Genomic DNA, 20,285 nt, shown 5'->3' with positions numbered 1-20,285 from the left:
TTCCCTTTTTCTCGCCTCACCGCGGGGTGGCAAAAATTCAAATGAAGGACCTTCTAATTAGGTGCCCATGCCAGAGGGTTCAGTCAAACCAGAACCCTACATGCCCTGGCTTTCAGAAAGCGTTCGTTTTTTGCTCTCTCTCTCTCTCTCTCCCTCGTTCTATTTCCCTATCGCCATTTTCCCGCCTGTTTGTGAGATTTGAAAGCCCTTTCAGGGTGGTAATGTTTATTCAATTTTACAGCACGTCTTTACCGGGACCGTGGGTAGGTGTCGTGTCGATAGGTTGAGGGCAGCAAACATCGGCTTCTAGGAAAAGCGGCAGAAAAAAAAAACCGAACATATCGGGCGGGCTGCGTGGAAAACGAACGGAAATGTGTGCCAATGCGACTCAATTCATTCACCGGCAGCTTGTGGGACAAAACGCGCTGATGTAAAGTGGCCGTCGTACGTCAGTACCCGCAATATTGATGTGGCAATATTTATTTCTCCCCGTTTTCCCAGAAAATAGCCTGCGAACTGTAGCGTGCTGTGTTGTGGCGTGTGTGTGCGTGTGTGACAGCAGCGAATGAAAAGTGATTACGAAAGATTTAATGGCCCGGGCGTTGAAGTAGCGCAGAAATATCCTTACAGTGTTCGTGTGTGTGTGTGTGTACGTGGCCGCGATCGAGTTCCGCACCGGAAAACACGGCCACCATTCTTGCACTCGCGTCGTGGCAAGGATATCGATTAGCAAATGTAAATCGAATGCGAAAGTGCAATATATAGATATAAATTCATGCATGTAATTTTCCGACCCAGCCCTCGAGTGCACCCCAGAAGGGGGTGGTACCGCGGGGCGCGTTTGATTGCGGAATAATTGGCCGCCCTGCCGAACGAACATGCACGCGTGGGCGAAGGTCCTGTTCTGCCGCGTTCCTCCCCCACCCGAACCGACCCGATCGAGGAGTCTGCCAGCGCGGGGCAGCGAGTGAGTGTGCGTGTGTCGTTGTGTGCGTTCGTGCCAGCGTTCCCCATCTGGAGTGAGGTTTGGGGGCAAGGAAAATTGCATTCGGTGCCCCCCTGTGAAGGGGTGGAAAATTGAAATATATTAACGCGTGGTGAAAGCGAACGAAGTGGAAAAGTAGGAAAAGGAAGCAAAAACACTCACATACACAGCCTTACTCGCGCGCCCGCAACTTCTTAGGCTGCTGCGATCGGGCTCTTTGAAGTGTGTGCGTGCGTGCGTGTGTGCGTGCGTGTGTGCAAAGGAATCCCTTTCAAAGGGAAAGGGCCGCGTGGGAGCATGCTTACCCGCGGCCGGTCGCGGTGTGGGAGTTGTTGATAAGGATCGATAAAGTGAATCCATTGCTCATCGAGTTGCCCGTGCCAGTTGAATCCTGCTGCACCGAGCGAAGGGAGCGCTCGAAACGCACCGTAGAAACGCTGGCAACCCCGCGCGTCCACTAACCACCTCCTGCCACCATGCCCGGCGGACGGAGGGGGCTCGTGGCTCCCCAGAACACGTTTCTGGAAAACATTATCCGGCGATCGAACTCGCAGCGTAAGTATGGCGGCACCGATTTGTGTGCCCTTGCGGGTGTGTGGTAATGAGTTCTGGGTGGTGCCGTCACTGGAAGGGGCAGCAGTAGCAACATTGGTCAATATGTTCGTCCTAAATAAATGGGTCCTGTTTGCGTGCGTGCGGTGGGTGGTTGGGCGAACACAGGGGGTGTTGGAAATCTGGCCCGTTTTCCCAACCCTTGAATCGGACCGAACGAGGAAGGTTTTTACGGCCGGCTACTCTTTGCCTTTCGTCAGCTTTTCTTGCGTCACGGCGCCAGTTGGGAGTGGGGTAGTCAGTGGGGGTGGTGAAAAGCGTTAAGCGGGAAAATCCCAACCGCGCCACTGGTCGGTGTTTGGCCGCTGCGAATGGTGAAGCTGCAGCTGTTCGGCCAGCGCATCGTTCGATTTTTCCTCACACGATTTTGCTAAACGCGCTCGAGTTCTGGCGCGTCCTTGCGGTGGTGCATGTGTGTTGGTGTGGTTGAGTATGTTTGTTTAGGTGACGGATTGCCGTTAAGAAGCTCGTAGGATTTCCTGCTGAGTTTGGGCAAACGTTGTTACAGCACACAGCAAACGGGCTGGCGGCGCTTCTGGTGGTGGAAAGTTACTGCCAAGCAAGAGCTGTCCACCGGAGTTCGCTTTTGGCTTTTCTTTAAGACGTGTGGCATCTCTGGAATCGCCTCGCAACACGCTGCGCTTGATGGACTTCCTTTTATTGCGACAGTGTTGGCTTCGTGTGGCCGGGAGGGATAATTAAAATACACACAACAGCTTTTCAGAGAGGACTCTTGAAGCTATTCACTCTTGTTAACGTGTGATCGAGCACGATGACTCAGCGGAGGTTTTATTTTATTTATTTATTTTTTTCTTTTTCGGGGAAAGCTCAACCACCATTTGTTCGAACCCGTGGTTGTTGGACGCCAAAAATTGTTATTAAAATTACACCGTAAAAAAACACATGCCTGCCATTTGAGCGTGAAATTTTCTGACACTCGCAAAACGGTGGAAAAGCAATAAACAGCATCCACCCGGGGAGACGAGAGAAAAGGAGCCCACATCGCACACCGTTAACTGGGCGCCTCCATCAAAACGAGCAGCCATCACCATCGCAAGACATCCGGGCTCTGACGAAAGGAACGCAGCCGTACGGTGGATCCTGACAGGATCATAATTTCCATCCCGAGGGCGCGCCATTCCGCGTTTTGACGAACAATGGTTTTCCCGGGTGGAAATGGAGGCGCGGTTTTTTTGTGATTTTTCCTCAAGCACTGGGCATTCCATCGTCATTACAGATAGCGTCGTGCTGGGTACTTAAGCTTCTTCCCTGACGATCCGTTGAAGCCGGTCCGACCGTTGAAGAGCCCTCGTTGGTGAATGTTTTTGCATAAATCAATCAACGGAAGAATGCGCTCCACCACGCGCGTCGATGTTCGCGTAGAGATAGGGCCTTCGCAAACACTCGAGGGAACGAGCGCACAGGGGCAAGGACCCTACCGAAGGGTGCTCCAGTTCCAGGCAAATAACCTGGAGCATCCATTTTAATCGTGGAGCGAAGTGTGCGAAATAATATTTATTTACTGTCAGGCGTGGAATGCCCGCCAGTCCGTCAATTTACGAGTTATTTTCACGTGGACGTGGATGGATCCGATTGTGATCGTCCTGGAAACGGTTACGTTGTCATATTTCGTGTAATTTGTGATCCCATCCGTCATGCGATTGGTTAATGTGAGATGCCAGAGTCCTTTTCAGGGGAAGGGCAATATTTAAATACCTCGCGTATTTCACTGGGCGCGTTCTCGAGTGATGCTTTCGGATAGGGAAAAATAATGGAAGGTAAAATGTATACGGAAAACTTGAAGGGTCCTCACGCGCCCTAAGGAGCCCATCAAGCGCCATAGCTTTCCACCAGAGGGGTCGGTTTTATAATAATTGATCTCATTTAAAACCACCGTCCATCGTCGACAAATCCCGCCTCTCAGCCGGGCTGCTTTGCGATTTCGTTTTCTCACTGACATTTTACGTTTTATCTTTCTTTCTCTCTCTCTCTCTCTCTCTCCAGCGGACAGCTCCTTTCTGTTGGCTAACGCTCAAATCGTTGATTTCCCCATCGTGTACTGCAATGAGGCCTTCTGTAAAATTAGCGGCTATAATCGGGCTGAAGTTATGCAAAAGTCCTGCAGGTAAGCGTGGTTCGTCGTTCCTTGGAACCAGGACACTGGCACACGTGCACACGTGGCCGCATTTCCACGGTTCCCACATCGACCGGGAGGAAAGGCGAATCCGATTTGTCCAAATAGAGGGGGCAACACAAAAAAAAACACATTCCCACACAAACACACACAGGACCTTCCCAATAACTTGGCTCGTTTTGCGTTCCGTTTATCACATTAGGTGCGGCTTCATGTACGGCGAGCTGACGGAGAAGGAAACGGTGGCCCGGGTGGAGTACGCCCTCGAGCACCAGCAGCACGACCAGTTCGAGGTGCTACTCTACAAGAAAAATAGTACGTACCTTTTCCAGGCAAACAGGCTCCGGCGGCTTCGGCTCAGCTACTGATCCAATTAAGCGCGTGTTGATCGATACGCTGGCGCGCTCCAGGGGTTGCGGTTTTTTTGCGATGATTAATGAACTGACGGCGAAAAAAAAGGGACCGGAAGCAAGGGCACATGCCATCGACCCGGCACCCCGTCACGGTCGGTGGCTATTAAAAGTGGTGGCCCAAAAGTCGCACCTCCTGGAGCGGCTTGTCGTCGTCGATCGAGGCGCGTGAGAGCCCGTGGCCACGCGCTAATCTCGTCCCGGGAAAATCGAACCTACCAACACTAATGCGTTTGTTACCTTCCGCTCTTTTGCGACGAAAAAAAAAACAAACCCACAGAGACACCACTATGGCTCCTGCTCCAGGTCGCGCCCATTCGCAACGAGCGGGATTTGGTTGTGCTATTTTTGCTGACGTTTCGGGACATTACCGCCCTGAAGCAGCCCATCGACAGCGAGGACACGAAAGGAGGTGAGTTTCGATGGCCAGGCGCCAGCCAGGTGTCGAAGATATCGCATTCCCGGCCTCGTAGGCCATTGGCGGAAGCCCTCTAAGAGCTCCGGCGTCGCGACACGAGCATCCCGCATGTTCGTGAAGGTTCCTGGCGGCCATCTTACTTGAAGGTTTTTTAGCAGCAAAATCGACTCGACGACGAATCCCCAACACCTCGTTTGACCTCGAGCCATTTGTCGGCCCTGAACCGGCCGGCTTGGGAAAACGTTTTAAAATTTGTCCCACTTCCTTGTGCACGTGCTTCGACGCGCCGGTCACCGGAACCGGAAGACACGAAGCATCCCACGAACCCTCGTACATACTCGCACCCATACGATCGAGGAAAAACAAACTATCATCCTGTTTAATTGGAGGAAATTGAGCAACCGAAGGCAACACCTCCCTAGGGGGTGTGATTTTTCCTGGTTTTCTTATTTAAACTGTACACGTCATCGGTTTTAATCGACAAATTTCCTCGTAATGCGAGGTTACGTTTCGATTTTTTATTGCTCTTCTCGAGCCCTCTACGTTTATGGAACGTTTATGATGTCCTTCGGTTTGATCATTCTACACAATACGCTCTATCAGTCTCTGTCTCTCTCTTTCTCTATCACACTCTGTCTCGTTCTCTCACTTTATTTCTTTCTTCCTTTCTTCGTATGCAAACAGTTCTCGGTAAGTGTTGAGTTTCGCGTTGCTCTACCGCTTCGATCGAAGAGAGTTGATTATGTTTCGTTCCGTTCCATCTGTTTTCCCTTTTGTAATTGTAACGCAAAATTCGCTCCTGTTCCTGTTCGCTTTTGCTGCAACATTGCCATTTGTTTTGTTGTGTTTTGTTTCCGTTTTCGTTTCGCTAGGTTCATCCACTTGTCGTAGAGTTGCCACTATTTTTGCTCTCATCTCACACAGCTGCTCTCTGCGTTCGTTCGTTTCTGCTAAATGCTGTTCTTTCCATTTTTCGTTCTGCCTTTTTGTGATTGGCTCGACAACGCACTTTAACACACTTCAACAACGACTTCCGGTTTCAAAATTGGTGCTTTTTAAAACCTCTTTTTTCCTAACGCCAGCTGTAGGTTGCTTCTCTTAGCATTGCTTCCGTAGAAGAAAAAACCACTATGAAAGCTTTGCCATTTGTATCATTTAAAAATCAAAATCCTTCGCAACACGTTAATGGCATTCGTTCGGTTTCGTTCGCGGACGTCACGGGTAAGTTTTGTGATTGCTTCCGTGCAACCCTTCCGGTTGCCGTGGCCCATTTCCGCCGATCGTTCAGATCGTAAAATGTCCTGGCTCGCTCAGCGCGGTATTAAATTAGCCCCCGGGCGAATAAATTAATTCCCTACGCGTGACATTCGCGCTGGCGGTCGAAAACGCGCCAGAGAAACTTTTGACCCTAGGTCGGGACAGCTTCCGAGCTGGTTGAAAGTTGCGCCATAGCCGCCCTCGAAGGGTTGCTTAACTTTTGCCCGCGACAAACTTACTCCTTGCTGCCATCGCGGTGCCATTTGATTTGTGGAAGTGTAAACTATCGTCGAGTAAGGACGACAACTGACGCTGGAGGGTTGCTCTTTCGTTCTCTGGCCCACGGTTCGTCCTGGGCGGGCACAATCATTAGTGAACGCTTTTCGGCACCCATCGCAGAGCACCGGCAGGTATTGGCAATAAATAAATCGTCCCAATCGTGCGATCGAGCATCGGGGAAAACTGTGCCACCGATAACAAACAAAACAACCGAAGCCAAATAACGGCGGAAAACTCTGACTTATGTGCGCTCGCCAATCGCACGCCAACAAGGACGCGTAGTCACGTAAACGCGCTGGCCATAAACAATGTTGCTCCTGGGGGGGCTGTCAGTCGGCTTTTCCGAAGGGTTGTGGGTTTGCGTTTTGTTTTCCCATATTTTTTCCTCACCGATTTTTACCCACCCTAAAAACGGAAATTGTGTAAGGACTCGTTAAACGTTCCGAACCGGTGGCATTTTGTGGATTTTCCGTCGTCCTTACGCGAGGCGCATCACGTCGACCATCGCAACGCCACGTGCGATTGTTGCACTCGCGTTTGACGGATTTTCCACCCAGCAACAAGTTTCCGACATGCCAAATCGAGCCACCGACCGCGTTCTGGCAATAAGTCAATATTTGATGGCTTGTTGTAGTTTCCCACCCGACCAGCCCGTAGCCGATGGGAACCACTTCTATCGGTGCAGAATTTAAATCCCTTCTGCGTTCGGGTGAAAGGATGGCAGCGAATAAATCAGGCTGGCTGGCTGGCTGCCCAAACTCAGGCCTCGGGTCTGGTGGACCCAGAGCAGCTGGACGCCTATAAATAAACAGCTGGACTGCATTTGACCCTCCTCCCTCACATTGCCGGTGTCATTCTCTCAACCCACCACGACCACCCGGCGGGAAGATGGCGTATTCCGGGCATCTGTCGCGATGTCGAAATGCTAGGCACGTGCCGGACGGTTTCGCAGTGAAAATAATTCATCAGGGCGTGGGAACCATTTTCCACAGCTCATTTGTTGCGCCGGCACGAAATGGCGCGAGATGGCGAAGAATATACGGAAAGCGCTGCATCAAAAATGGATGAAAATCCTGCCCCTTCTCAATCCGCAATTCTCGAGCCTCAATCTTCACGGAAAGATTGCCCCGTTCCACGCTGTTGCACTCGACTCGGCAGCGCTTTCCCGCCCATTGCATAAGGATTTTCTCATCAAAGCGCTCGAAAGAATTGGCATCAATTTTGAAGCGACTCTCGCGTAAGGGGAACAGGAGGGGGGCGGACGACGACGGTGAAGTGGGTGGAAAGGAAACGCGGGCGTAAGTCTTCCTGTCTCCCGCCCCATACAAACCCAAACGCTTGAAAGGCGTCAATGAAGAACGATGCTGACGGCGTATAAACACGCGCCGTCGACCAGCAAAAAAAAATTGAAGCAAAATCGTTAAGCCTCCTTCCACCCCGAATCCACCCCTCCACCCCCCCCCTCCCCCGCACACAGCTTTGTTAATCAAATTTGAATAAGCAATTCTCGATTTCCACCCGCTTCGTTTCGGCGCCTCAATCGTCGATTGCTTCGATCGGAGAACCGCAGCTTTCGAACCCATGGCCATGGGTTGGGTGGCTTTTTCCCGTGGTTTTTTTTCCACCCTACCAGCGGTCGGGGCTCGATTGCCACGATCAACAGGAAATTGTAACCTATCCGACCCCTTTTTACCTTCGCCCCGGCTTCACCACGCCACCGGTGAAAACGGAAGTCAAGGGAAAAAGGCACCCGAGCCTGATTGTTGACGGCATAATGGCGTGGTGGCGCGAAGGTGGCAACCTGGAAAAAAGGGTACCAATCACTTCTTCTTCGTCCTGTTGCAGTTGTGCTTCGCCTCTCTCCCACCTCCGGTCGCACCGGAGTGACAACGAATCCGCAAATAAAACGTCACGCCGACGTCATGTCGCTCGAAGCATTTTCAGCTGGGCTCCTGGGGAGAAAGGGTTCGTACTCGTCGGCCTCCGAATGTCGGCGGACGTTTGGGCGAATTATTGAACGGATCTGAACCCTAGCTTGCTCCCCCTCCCCCGGACAGCCTACCCAGGGGGAGTGGGGAGAGTCATCACCTGGTTCGGGGGTTGGGGGGTCGTAGTTGTGTTGTGTGAAAATGGCAAAAGGCAACCATTCCGATGATGGAAACCTGCTCGCTTCGGACCGGGAAAACGGGGGCTAGAATCGTACCCGGAACGAGCCTTCGATTACCCGTGTGTTCGAGCGGTTGCCTTCATCTCCTTAAGGTGTGGAACGCGTGTGTGTGTGTGTGTGTCTGTGTGTGGAAAGACCTTTCAGCAAATTTGTGGAATTTCGGCCCAGCAGTTCGGCCTTTGGATGGGTGAATAAAAGGGAGAAGCAAAAAGCAGCTGGAATATGAGGCGTACATTTTTAATGGCAGCCCCATGATGAGCTTTCACCGTATGACCTTTTGGGGCCGTTTTCGTGACGGTCACGGGAACACGCACCGTGGCATTTTCTTCGAGAAAAGGCTCCGCGCCCAGTGTCCGGATGGGGCGCGCGGGCGCGTTCGCCTGATGGAGCAACAACGATAATGTTTGAATACAATTACAGGATTATGAGATTATCCTTAAATGCGCAGCAGCCCGGACGGGACGAAATGGCTTCTACGTGGCCAGAAACGTGGAAGCAAAAGCAAGCGAAGACGAAGACGTATGGGTGAGGGTTTGATGTTGGTGATTGAATTGAAATGAATTTTGATTCCTTGCTTCAACCCCCAAAAACGTAAACGTTTTTCATCGGAAACGGGCGAGAAAAACACCATCGCTTTTTTTTGCTTTTAAGTTTGTGGCGCGTCCTTATAGCGAGCTTAGAATTTCACCTTCTGTTGTAGAGTTTTTTTGAACCACGAGCTTATTTGCATTCCGTTGAATCATGCTCCTTGACGATTGGTTGTATTGGTGACCTTGTATTGGTGCGTAACCGCACCAAACTGCCAAGCTCGTCACTTTGCCACAACAATGCCAAGCTCAGGACATCCCGCCATTAGCGGTTGCATACGATCGTCGGTATTGATTGAACTATCATGCCGACAGGATGGGAATGGGAACACTGCGGCAATTGTGGCTAATTGGACCAATTAAACTCGACCGACCACCGTACCCGTGTTGGTGGTTATTTACTGCCAGTAGCTGCGATTTGATAGTCTATTATTCACGCTTCGTATCCTGCCATCCTGTCTAACTCACTAAGGTGGCCATTCACCCGATCCACCGATGCTCTCATAAATTAAAACCCCACCCTTAGGCGTAACGGAGCGTAATTCCGTCCGCTTTCCATCACGATTGGCGATGCAGCAAAAACCTATGGCTACCCGAAAAGGTGTCACCAAAATCACTCCATCAAAACGTAGCCTCGTAGAACTGGCCAGCGCCAACACCTGCGTAGATCCGCCACCTGCATTGCTGCTTTGTTCTGCAATTTTTTTTCTTAACTACCCATTTCCGAACCGGCGAATGACGGTGACGACTTAACCTGTATGTTGTGCTTGTTTTCATTCTCCTTCGCCGGCATCGCCAACTCCACAGGACTGTCGAAGTTCGCGAAATTGGCTCGCTCGGTGACCAGAAGCCGTCAATTCAGTGCACACTTGCCTACGCTAAAGGATCCTACTAAGCAATCAAATCTAGCTCATGTAAGTACACCGACAGATAAGACACATCGCTGGGGGAGGACTTTTAAAAGGCGAGCCGTTGTCGTCATCCGTCTAATTCCGTATTAAAAGGCTCGCTGGTCAGGGCGTGCCCTTTCCAGCGGGAAGGATCAAATCGCGTGGACCGAAGGAAGGAGTGAAAAATAACGCCAAGCAACTGGCCTGGTTTGCCGACACCGACAGGGATCCGTAGACCATCATTTATTCAGCTGTTTGTTATCACGCGCCTTGCTTTATATTACAATTTTAATTTTAAATCATCCACCGGGCCCGGGTGCGGGTTGAAAGGTCTTGGTGTGTAGGTATGCGGTACCCACACAAAAGGACACAACTACGCAGGTGTCGGATGTGGGTGGGATGTGGTTGTTGACGCCCTCAGGTTTATCTGGGGGCGTTATTTTATTTTTTATTTTTTTGAGAGGGTTTGTTAATGAACTTTGCAGCTCGTCCAGGACGTGAAATCGATGGCCATTTGCTCTAATCATGTTTGTCTTCTCTTTCTTTCTTTCTGTCTCTCATTTTCCTTTCTACCGACAACTGGACACCCGCTTCAGATGATGTCATTAAGTGCCGATGTTATGCCACAGTATCGCCAGGAAGCGCCAAAAACGCCGCCGCATATACTACTGCATTATTGTGCATTCAAAGCAATCTGGGATTGGGTGATATTGTGTTTAACATTTTATACTGCAATTATGGTGAGTAAAGCGGCAGCTCGATCGAGCTGCTTATGCACTGTTACTAGTTTCATTTCCTCGGAAAATGGGCGACGCAATCTGTTGAATATTGCAACAAATAAACCGAGAAGAAAAATGTTAACAGCCAATATCGTCCAGAGAAAGGGCCATCGGATCTCGATTGGGAGGAAGATAGCGAAGAATTGTTTAATTAAACAAACACGCCACTCACATCGAGCGATTTCCTTTTCCGACAGGTACCATACAACGTAGCCTTCAAGAACAAGACGTCGGAGGATGTTTCACTGTTGGTAGTTGACTCGATAGTAGACGTAATATTTTTCATAGACATCGGTACGTTCCGCCCACCTGTGTTTGCCTTCTCTCTCTCTCTCACCACATTCTCTCTCTCTCACACCCTCATGTATAGTGCTAAACTTTCACACGACGTTCGTCGGACCGGGTGGTGAGGTCGTAAGCGATCCAAAGGTGATCCGCATGAACTACCTGAAGTCGTGGTTTATCATCGATCTGCTCAGCTGTCTCCCGTACGACGTGTTCAATGCGTTCGACCACGATGAAGATGTAAATTGGCACCACCACCTTCTCCACCTATATCCTGCTAACCACACCTTCCCCGTTTTTCCCATTCCTTCACCCGGCAGGGTATCGGGTCGCTGTTCAGCGCCCTGAAAGTGGTCCGCCTGTTGCGGTTGGGTCGCGTCGTGCGGAAGCTTGATCGATATCTCGAGTACGGTGCGGCCATGTTGATACTGCTGCTCTGCTTCTACATGCTTGTCGCTCACTGGCTTGCCTGCATCTGGTACTCGATCGGTCGCAGTGACGCTGATAACGGGGTAAGTGCACACACGCGCTGGATGCCAACAATTAGCCCTCTTGTGGCTCTGGCCCTCGAGGCTCGGATGCCCGTTCCAAACCGATGGTTGCGTTGAATGGTTGGAAAATTAAAAGCGCCCCATTGCATTCCAGCCTCAAAGCGATGAGCGGATGCCCATTCATGCCACCCCCGGTTGCATCGGAACGTATGGTGGAAAATCAATTCCCCGAGCTTCGAAGCCTCGGAGCTAATTTTGTTGAGGCCCAGCCACGAGCATTTTACACATATTTGAGCATGTAAAGCTAAATTTCTCTTGTCCCGCTATACCGCCACGTTCGTTTCATCACTGCAGGTGCAGTACAGCTGGCTGTGGAAGCTGGCTAACGTCACCCAGAGCCCGTACTCGTACATCTGGTCGAACGAATCGAACGCACCCGAGCTCGTGAACGGTCCGTCGAGAAAAACGATGTACGTTACGGCGCTGTACTTCACCATGACATGCATGACATCGGTAAGCAAATTAAACTATTGATCCGAACCGAGCCCAGCCTTCATTCGACGTTGGATCACCGGCTTCAGCTCGGATTTACCACGGTCCGGTGGCCAAATTGAACCGTGCACTCCCACGGGTGTACTCCGGGCGTTCTTTCACGAGTCCCAGTGCGGGCGCCAGGAATTTAACCAAATTCATTCCCATCCTGGCCCCAGGACACTCGCGCTCTCTCTCTCTCTCTCTCTTACATCATGCCCGTTACTGGGCGAAAGTTCCATGTTCTATTTTCAGCATCACTACCACCAGCACCACAATCACCATGGCAGGCGCACACAAGTGGGCGATTAGCGTGCCACAGGTCCTCGCAGCCAGGACCACCGGACTCGATTAATTTAATCCTGATGTACACTTTTTCTTCTCTTCTTCCCTTGTTTTTTGTTATCCTCTTTTTGTCTATCCCCTTTTTTTGTGTGTGCCCCATCTATACCGAACGTGTCGTGCCTCCCGTGCACTCCTAAACGACCCCCTTCTGAAACATAACCTCAATTCGGCGCCATCGATTCGGTTTCAATATTTGCGCGACCAAAAATAATTAAACCCCTGTAGGTCGGGTTTGGAAATGTCGCTGCCGAGACGGACAACGAGAAGGTATTCACTATCTGCATGATGATAATTGCAGGTGCAGTGTTCTACGTTCCGTTGCCACGTCCTGTTGTTTGATTGTTGTCTTGCTCTCCTGTTTTTTTTCCTGTGTTTGTTTCCTTTTGTCTTCCACCTATGTGTTTGTTTGCGCTTCCGTTTGTTGCCAAAGCGTTGCGAGTCTGCTATCTGCCGCTCAGCTGAGCTCAGCAAACCGCATCGTAGACGAACCCCCAACGGCGAGTTGGCTTAGCTTTTGGGGGGGAGTGTTTTTTTTTTCTTCTATTTTCGTTTTCGCTTTTTTTTTATCAAAAACACACAGGCTCTCGATCCCTGGACCAGTGTCAGTGTCCGTTTGTAGCGTCCTGGGCCTCTTGAGACCCGGGAGTCGGGCGTAACGGGGAGATAACAAAAAAAAAATGCACCGCCAGCCCGACAAACATCGTCCTTCCACACATCCTGATTCCTGGTCCGAGTTGCAGCACCTGAGTTGCATTCTGCCAGTCGGCTTACGGGGGATTTTTTTTGGATTCCTACGCCCGCCTACGCTAGCGTTTTATCTACTCTAAAGCTCACCCTATCGCTCGCTCTATCGCCGTCGCGCGCTCCGAACGCTGTATCGCTACGTGATTCTGCAGTATTATCCACTCTGGTTTTATCGTTCGTTATCTCGTTTCGTGAGTGTGCTTTTGTTTGTGGTTTTCTTGTTTTGTTGCTTTCGGGCTCTTTGGTTAGGGATTGGTGCACTCGTAAGAGGCCTTTTCACATTCCTTGCATTACTTTTAAACTGTTTTTTTTCGATGTTTTGTGTTAAACACGGGTACGAGTTACATGTTGCGAATCCTCTTACCTATTGTTTCTTGACCAGAAAAGTTAATTTATCTCATACTTCACCTTTTTTTTCGTGATTTTCATTTCTTTTCATATTACATAGCTTACGTTGAGTTTAGTGTCGTTTTTTTTTATTATTTTCTTCATTCTTCTCATGTTCAGTTTCACTTGCAGAACACAAGCGATACATCACGCCGCGATGGTGCGTGAGAGATCGTGTGTTTCACTCCACGTGTGTGTGTGTGCGTGTATGTGTCTGTATGTTTTGCGTGTTTGTGCTTGTGTCGGTACGCGCCATTCCGTGTTTGCACAAGCCCAACGCACAAGCAGCCGCGTACCAGTAGCTTTAGCTAGATAAAACAGGAGAATCGAACCTGTAGTTTTTGCCAACCACATTACGCTCGACAACCATCAGCATCACCGAAATTGTGCCACCACCTACGTCACTGTGTGTGTGTGTGTGTATATGTTTTTGTGGGTGTCCTCTTGCCGCGTGTCCTGCCTTTCTTTTCACGTGTTTTTTCCTTCTTTCTTTCGTGTGAGCGTGTGTATGTGTGTGAGTGCGTGCTATAGAAATACACATTCCTTTCCCGGAGCCGGTGCGCTTCCGGTCGGGCGGGGTGAAGATTTATTATTTCCATCTGCGTTGCTGTGCGGCATTTAAACTTTTCTCCTGCCACCGCACCGCAATTCGTTCCGCAATCCAGTGCGGGGCATCCAGCATCCCTCGCAGCGTATGTCGCGGTACTTTTTGTTTGCCTTTTCCACGCTGCCACATCGCCATTTTTCGTTACTGCCATACTTTTGTGTGTGTGTTGTTGTGTGCGTTGACTCTAACCGACCGCCGAGGCGATCGTGTCGATCCTTTCTCATACTATCTCTGTCTCTTTTTTCGTCGCCACCGAACCGAAATTTACCTCACAAAAATTGAAAAAAAAACCCCACACACACACAACATCCAATCCTTCCCGACCACATATCCTTCGCCACCCCCACGTACACGTTCGGGAGGGTCCTTCTCCCGGTTTCGGTTTTCCCACTGGCCCTTTCCGACACATCCCCACCAACAGCGCTCCTGTACGCGACCATTTTCGGTCACGTTACCACCATCATCCAGCAAATGACATCGGCCACCGCAAAGTACCACGATATGCTGAACAACGTGCGCGAGTTCATGAAGCTGCACGAGGTACCGAAGGCCCTGAGCGAGCGCGTTATGGACTATGTTGTATCAACATGGGCCATGACGAAGGGTCTGGACACGGACAAGGTGAGGCTGCCCGGGACGCTGCCGGATGCTGGATGCACGCTGCCGCGGCGATGTGGCCTTGCGCTGGAGTTTCGCCGAATTTTGGGACCGGTTTCGGTCGCGTCCTGCTCATGGTATCGCGTTTTATTAATCCCTTGTGGGTCGCCGACGGCCATCACTGCGTGGCGCGAGACTCATTAATGTGTCGCCACGTGTATGTGTTTGTTTGTGCGCCCGCGCGCGTCATTACGAGTCGAGCCTCGGGTGAGTTGAGCGTCAAAAATAATGTCCCTTTCGAGGGAAGCTCACACCCCGATGACGTCCTGTTGGAACATTCGTCATGTAACGACAGAGTTTCAGCTCGTACTGAGAAGCCATTTCCCAAACCGAGAGCAAATAAAATTAAAGACACACCCCATTTAGTACGGGCGCACTCCGAGCGCCATCAAATCACGCGCCTCACGTTGCGATCACAAATGGGGTGGTAAACAATCGTATCCCTCCCCCCCTTTCCAATGGAAATAAAATGGCCCCCCATTGATGTTTCCCGGTTTGATGCACGGGGGCGAGAGTGGTCAACGAAAAAAAAGGTAGCTCGGAAAAACCACAGCATTGCCCATCGCCCGCAGCGCAGCATCGGCGCCAACCGATGCCGCAACGTTCCCCGGGGGCGATAAACTGAAGTTTGTTTTGGCATAACCCTTTCGGCCCTCTGATTTATGTATATTTGCGATTCTCTGCGCACCGCAACCACCCACACATCCGCACACACCCCTGCACACACAAAACAGGTTCTAAACTATTGCCCGAAGGACATGAAGGCGGACATCTGCGTCCATCTGAACCGGAAGGTATTTAACGAGCATCCGGCGTTTCGATTAGCATCCGACGGATGCCTGCGGGCCCTAGCGATGCACTTCTGCATGTCCCACTCCGCACCCGGTGAGTTCGATTGCGATCCTGGTATCGTTTGGGATTGGTGGTAGCCGGATTGATTCTCATTTCCATCGCTTATTTCCGCTTCCGGGGGCGTCGATCGTTTTGCATTCTTTTCACTTTTTTTTTCTCGGTTTGGTGTCGTTTCGCCGAACAACTGACATCGGATGGATCGCGGACAATGCGGCGTGCGGTTGGGGTTTTTTTTTTATTTGCACCCCAACAGGCGATCTGCTCTATCACACGGGCGAGAGCATCGACAGCCTGTGCTTCATCGTGACGGGCAGCCTGGAGGTGATACAGGACGACGAGGTGGTGGCGATCCTGGGCAAGGGCGACGTGTTTGGTGACTCGTTCTGGAAGGACTCGGCTGTGGGGCAGAGCGCGGCCAACGTGCGGGCGCTAACTTACTGTGATTTACATGCGATAAAACGAGACAAGCTGCTCGAAGTATTAGATTTTTATCAGGCTTTTGCTAATAGTTTTGCGAGGAATCTAGTTTTAACGTACAACCTAAGACATCGACTAATCTTTAGGTGAGTGGGGCTGGCGCGTTTAGCGTGTGCGTCTTTAAAGGCCGGAGGAGCCTTTTGGGCTCGATATAACACGATTCCGTTGTTTGTTTGTTTTTTTTTTTAATGTTTTCACCCACCCAACAGGAAAGTAGCGGACGTGCGGCGCGAGAAAGAGCTAGCGGAGCGGCGGAAGAACGAACCACAACTGGGCTCTAGTCAAGATCACCTGGTAAGAAAAATATTTTCAAAATTTAGACGAGCTCAGCAAAATGCACAAGGAACCAAGGACCAAACTGGTTCCGTTCAAAGCGACGTTGAGAAGGGCGACACAGATACAGACAAAGGAAAGGTGAATATTTTACACTCAACCCCAGCAGCTCAAAATGCAAAATTGAAAAAAAAATTACCATCTATTTCTATATGTATACATCTCAAAGTTATCCCCCCAAAAAATAAATCAACTATTAACAAACTCCCACGAAAAACTGAGCCCACCCCCGTCAACCCCGGCGGTGGTGGCGCCAGCAGGTGCATCATCCTGCACGGCACTCACACATACATTTGCTCTGTGTTTTTTTTTTGCGTTCTTTTCTTTTCCTTCTCTACTACATTTTCCTCGGTTTCGTTCCACTAGGCCGTATGCGATGCGTGGTTTGCTTGTGGGCTCTAGGCTAGTGCTATCGATGTTAGTTGCCGTAGCGCGTGTTTTATGTTCGTTGCAATTGCTGCACGTGTCCGGTGCACGTGCAGGATAGTAGTTTCATCTTCCGTGTGGTAGTGTGTATGCAAGTAAGATCAAACTGGGGTTCGAAGAGATTGGAAGCTTTAGTGTTGTCGATTGAAAAAAATCGTCCCATCGTCCGTTGCGGTTTACGCTTCATTAGTGTTCGATGGCGTTCGGTTGTATGTGTAGAGGACACTCCATTGCGTACGAAGAGTTGGGCGTGTTGCACTCGTTTACGGCTATGCTTTTCGATTTGCTCGTGCCCCTCTGAAACGCATCCGTATGCAACTTGCTGTTAGATGTTCGATAGGATTATGTAAGAGGTAGCCCACACACCGACATATCATCGATTCACCTAAACTACACATTAGCGCCGATCGGGAAAGTTGAATCCAACTACCCGGAACTACCTCCATGTGCCTTGTGTCCTTTATCCTTTTGCTCTTTACGGAGCTACCGTCGTGTTGGATTCGATTGCACGTGCTTATTTGCCTCTCCATTGCCTGCCAGCTCATGTGTGGATGTTTGCGTATGATGATTGTTAGATGTTGGTCCTTTGCCTTCCCAAGGGATAGTACCCCACATTCCATGCAGTGTGCACTCTACCACCCACCAACCCACCCACTAACATACACATCATCTTGGTTCGGAACATACACTCACAAATACACACCAGTGTAGAACTGTGCGACCGTTTCGAATGTGTTCGATGTCGTAGGCTTGCATCCCTCACCTGTTGTATCATCAGATGTTGCAATTTATTTTGCATCTCGTGTTGCATCTCAATGTTCTCACCTCTAGCGTACTCCCATTCCTCATCCTTTCCCATCCCTCACTCCCACATCTTGTTCCCACACCTGGTTCCCACCCGACCCGCCGCATCCGTGAGTCTTCCGCGAGGACATTACAAGACCGATCCGTGATGTGTGCCTACTTGCAGCTGCCGGCCAAGCTGACGCTGACGGAGGATGCACGTGCCCTTACCGCCGCCGGACCTTCACCATCACCCTCACCCTCACCATCGTCCGGTCCACCATCGGCCAAAGGCCCGCGGGCAAGCAAATGGGGCCGGCTGTTGGGCAGCTCGAGCGTTGATTCAGCCAGCGACACCAGCACAAAGGTAGCCGTGTCTAGAAGTTTAAGTGCACGCGAAAGCTTACGTGAGAGTGCACAGGGTAGAGCGAGCTCGAGCTCGAGTAGTAATGGCGGTCAAGGCAACAAGGTAGCTCGCGCACAAGGATGACGTCACGCGCACCACCCTCCCCCACCCAGCGAGAGGCGTCAGTTGCTAATCATCGTTTCCGTGTCTTTGCACAGATTTTCCCCAAAACGCCGAAGCTGTCACCTGGACCGGGTGCGACCCTGGCTCGGCAGGACACGATCGATGAGGGTGGTGAGGCGGATCACACCCCTGCCAGCCGTCCCCCCGACCGTCCAGTGCTGCACGTGGAACGTGAGGTGAAACCACCCTCACTGGAACGCCAACCAACGGAACGGGATCGACTGCTGGACACGGCCACAACCGAGCGAGCTCGAGAACGAGAACGGGAACGCGAACGCGAACGGGAACGGGAACGGGAACGAGAACGCGAGCGGGAGCGACAGATGGAACGTAACCTATCGCTGGAACGCGAACGCCAGATCGAAATGGCCCAGTCACGGTCCACAACCTCCGACACGTACGATACCGGCCTGCGGGAGCAACCGTCCACGCTCGCCCAGCGGGATCTCATTGCGACGGTCCTGGACATGAAGGTCGACGTACGCCTGGAGATGCAGCGGATGGCGCAACGGATGAGTCGCATCGAGGAGCTGCTGAACGACCTGCTGAATCGCGTCCAGATCGACTCGTCCGGCCAAAGCTCGCCGGGTGACATGCCCTCGGTGGTGGCCGCGCCGGGCCCATCCGGGTCCGGGACCGGGACCGGGACCGGTGCGGTCCCCCCGATTGCCGTCGCCGCCGCCACCGCCACCGGCGCACTAGGCCTTAGTCCGGCGACCGCCGCAGCGATCGGTCCGGGTGGGAACGGGCTGGGGCCGATTCTGTTGCGCAAGCGGCGTTCCAAGAGCCGGAAGGCGCCGGCCCCACCTAAACAGAGCCCGGAGCAGACGTGTCTGCTGGACAGCGAGCTCCCATCGACCTCGGCCACGCGCAAGCGCGAGTTCCTCTAGCCCCGGATACTGCTGCGCCACCAGGCGGATCACACGCCCGAGCAGTAGTCCGGCGTTCCATCCGGCGCTCCTGCTTGCCGCCTCGCGAGACGCTGATCTGACCGTGCAGCTGCTTTGCTGGCTGCTTCTATTGCACTGCTGCTGCACTTTTCACGCCTGCGTATCGTCCTGCAGCACAGACCGCACTGCGACAATCGAAGGACGCGTTCGCTTTTCTGTCGGTAGCCGGTCCGGTACAGGAGGTTCTGGTGCAGGTCTCCCGAGCTTCCGAAGCGCTGTCATGTAACATATCTGTATTGTAGAATTGCGTTTGTGGCTTTAGCCGGTCGAGCAGGAGTCAGTTCAAGGCTTTAAGGCAAGACTCACCTGCAGCATTCGGAACAATCAGTAGCTGGGTTCTGTTTGTACACAGATGTCTATTTTGCCAAACAAGGTTAGATCCGTGAGGTTCGCGCAGATGGAGTCGATCGATTTAGGGACGAAAAGCTCTTTTCCTATCGCCATTGCTGTAAGGACGCCATTGCTGTTTTGTGATTGTACACTACTTCTTCCTTTCGAGCTGACAGATCGCAGCGTGATGCGTTTTTCCGTCAGATGGCGCCACCTCTCACATACAAACTGCAACGGACGACTCACGTCACGCTGACAGGCGAACAGGGTTTTGTGGTTTCCAGCTGAGTAATTCTTGATGATTTACTAAACATTTTGATTCTTATTTTTTACGACTTTCATCCTCATCGTTTGCGGATTGAAAAATGAATGAATGAACAAAAAACGTAGCGACTGGACTGTATTACGATAGCACATCATGTCGGTAGAAGAAACGTTTCTAGTAGTAGCTGGTATCGCACAGGCGCACGTAGGGATCCTAGACCAATTGTGGCAAAGTTTTCAAAGCTACGCGATCGAGCAACGGTTGAGGTATTTGATGGGAAAGAATACTGCTAATATCTACACACTCGCACCGACTTTTATCGGCTAGACTTTTTATACACCGTTTCTCTACTTTCCATTCATTTGTACGGCCTTCCTTTCCCATTTTCTAGCTATTTTTTCGCATGAGAGTAGACCGCCTGTTCCCTCCCAAAAGTAGCTCCCAACAGTAGGCGAAGACACCCGTCACATCGTCGACGTGACGACGTCCTTCACCCGAAGCAAGGCAATCAAGGGGAGGGAAGGGTGCGTTCGGTCATCTTGGCCAAGGTCCCAGCGCAGGACGCGGCATACTAGGATTAAAAGAACAAAAGGGGTAACCAAAACAAACGGGTAACGAGTCCTTGCGGCGTCGGCCATCTTTACATTCACTACGAGACATAAAACAAACGCCTGCTCAGCGCGCGCTGGTTCACGTATGGTTTCCATTGCCTGCCACTGTCGACTTTATCGTTTTGCATCGCCTGAGTGCGCGTGGATCGCGCGGGAAAGTTCGC

The 20,285-nt window shown here is 51.3% G+C and overlaps 1 protein-coding gene across 1 annotated transcript; it reads left to right on the top strand.

The window, feature by feature from the left end:
- Positions 1-1,461: 1,461 nt before the first annotated feature.
- On the top strand, positions 1,462-18,855 carry LOC128721645 (potassium voltage-gated channel protein eag). Its single transcript, XM_053815418.1, has 18 exons — positions 1,462-1,540; positions 3,602-3,722; positions 3,934-4,046; positions 4,422-4,553; positions 5,244-5,249; positions 9,657-9,763; positions 10,336-10,479; positions 10,716-10,812; positions 10,889-11,043; positions 11,124-11,315; positions 11,649-11,807; positions 12,396-12,468; positions 14,330-14,529; positions 15,300-15,450; positions 15,671-15,980; positions 16,104-16,308; positions 17,624-17,905; positions 18,001-18,855. Exons 1-18 carry the CDS (start codon positions 1,462-1,464, stop codon positions 18,853-18,855), a joined length of 3,381 nt encoding a protein of 1,126 aa, XP_053671393.1.
- The last annotated feature ends 1,430 nt before the right edge of the window (positions 18,856-20,285 follow it).

The sequence above is a fragment of the Anopheles nili genome, chromosome 2 (assembly GCF_943737925.1).
Source record: "Anopheles nili chromosome 2, idAnoNiliSN_F5_01, whole genome shotgun sequence".
NCBI classification, from domain to species: Eukaryota; Metazoa; Arthropoda; class Insecta; order Diptera; family Culicidae; genus Anopheles; species Anopheles nili.
Note: the sequence above shows the minus strand (reverse complement) of the source record. Positions and strands in the feature narration are given on the sequence as shown.

What these genes read in the sequence shown, in the direction of transcription:
- LOC128721645 (XM_053815418.1), top strand. Translation starts at nt 1,462, where the DNA reads ATGCCCGGCGGACGGAGGGGGCTCGTGGCTCCCCAGAACACGTTTCTG. An exon ending in AGCAATCAAATCTAGCTCAT is followed by an intron (nt 9,764 to 10,335) that starts GTAAGTACACCG and finishes CACCCGCTTCAG; the next exon opens with ATGATGTCATTAAGTGCCGA. An exon ending in CATGTCCCACTCCGCACCCG is followed by an intron (nt 15,451 to 15,670) that starts GTGAGTTCGATT and finishes GCACCCCAACAG; the next exon opens with GCGATCTGCTCTATCACACG.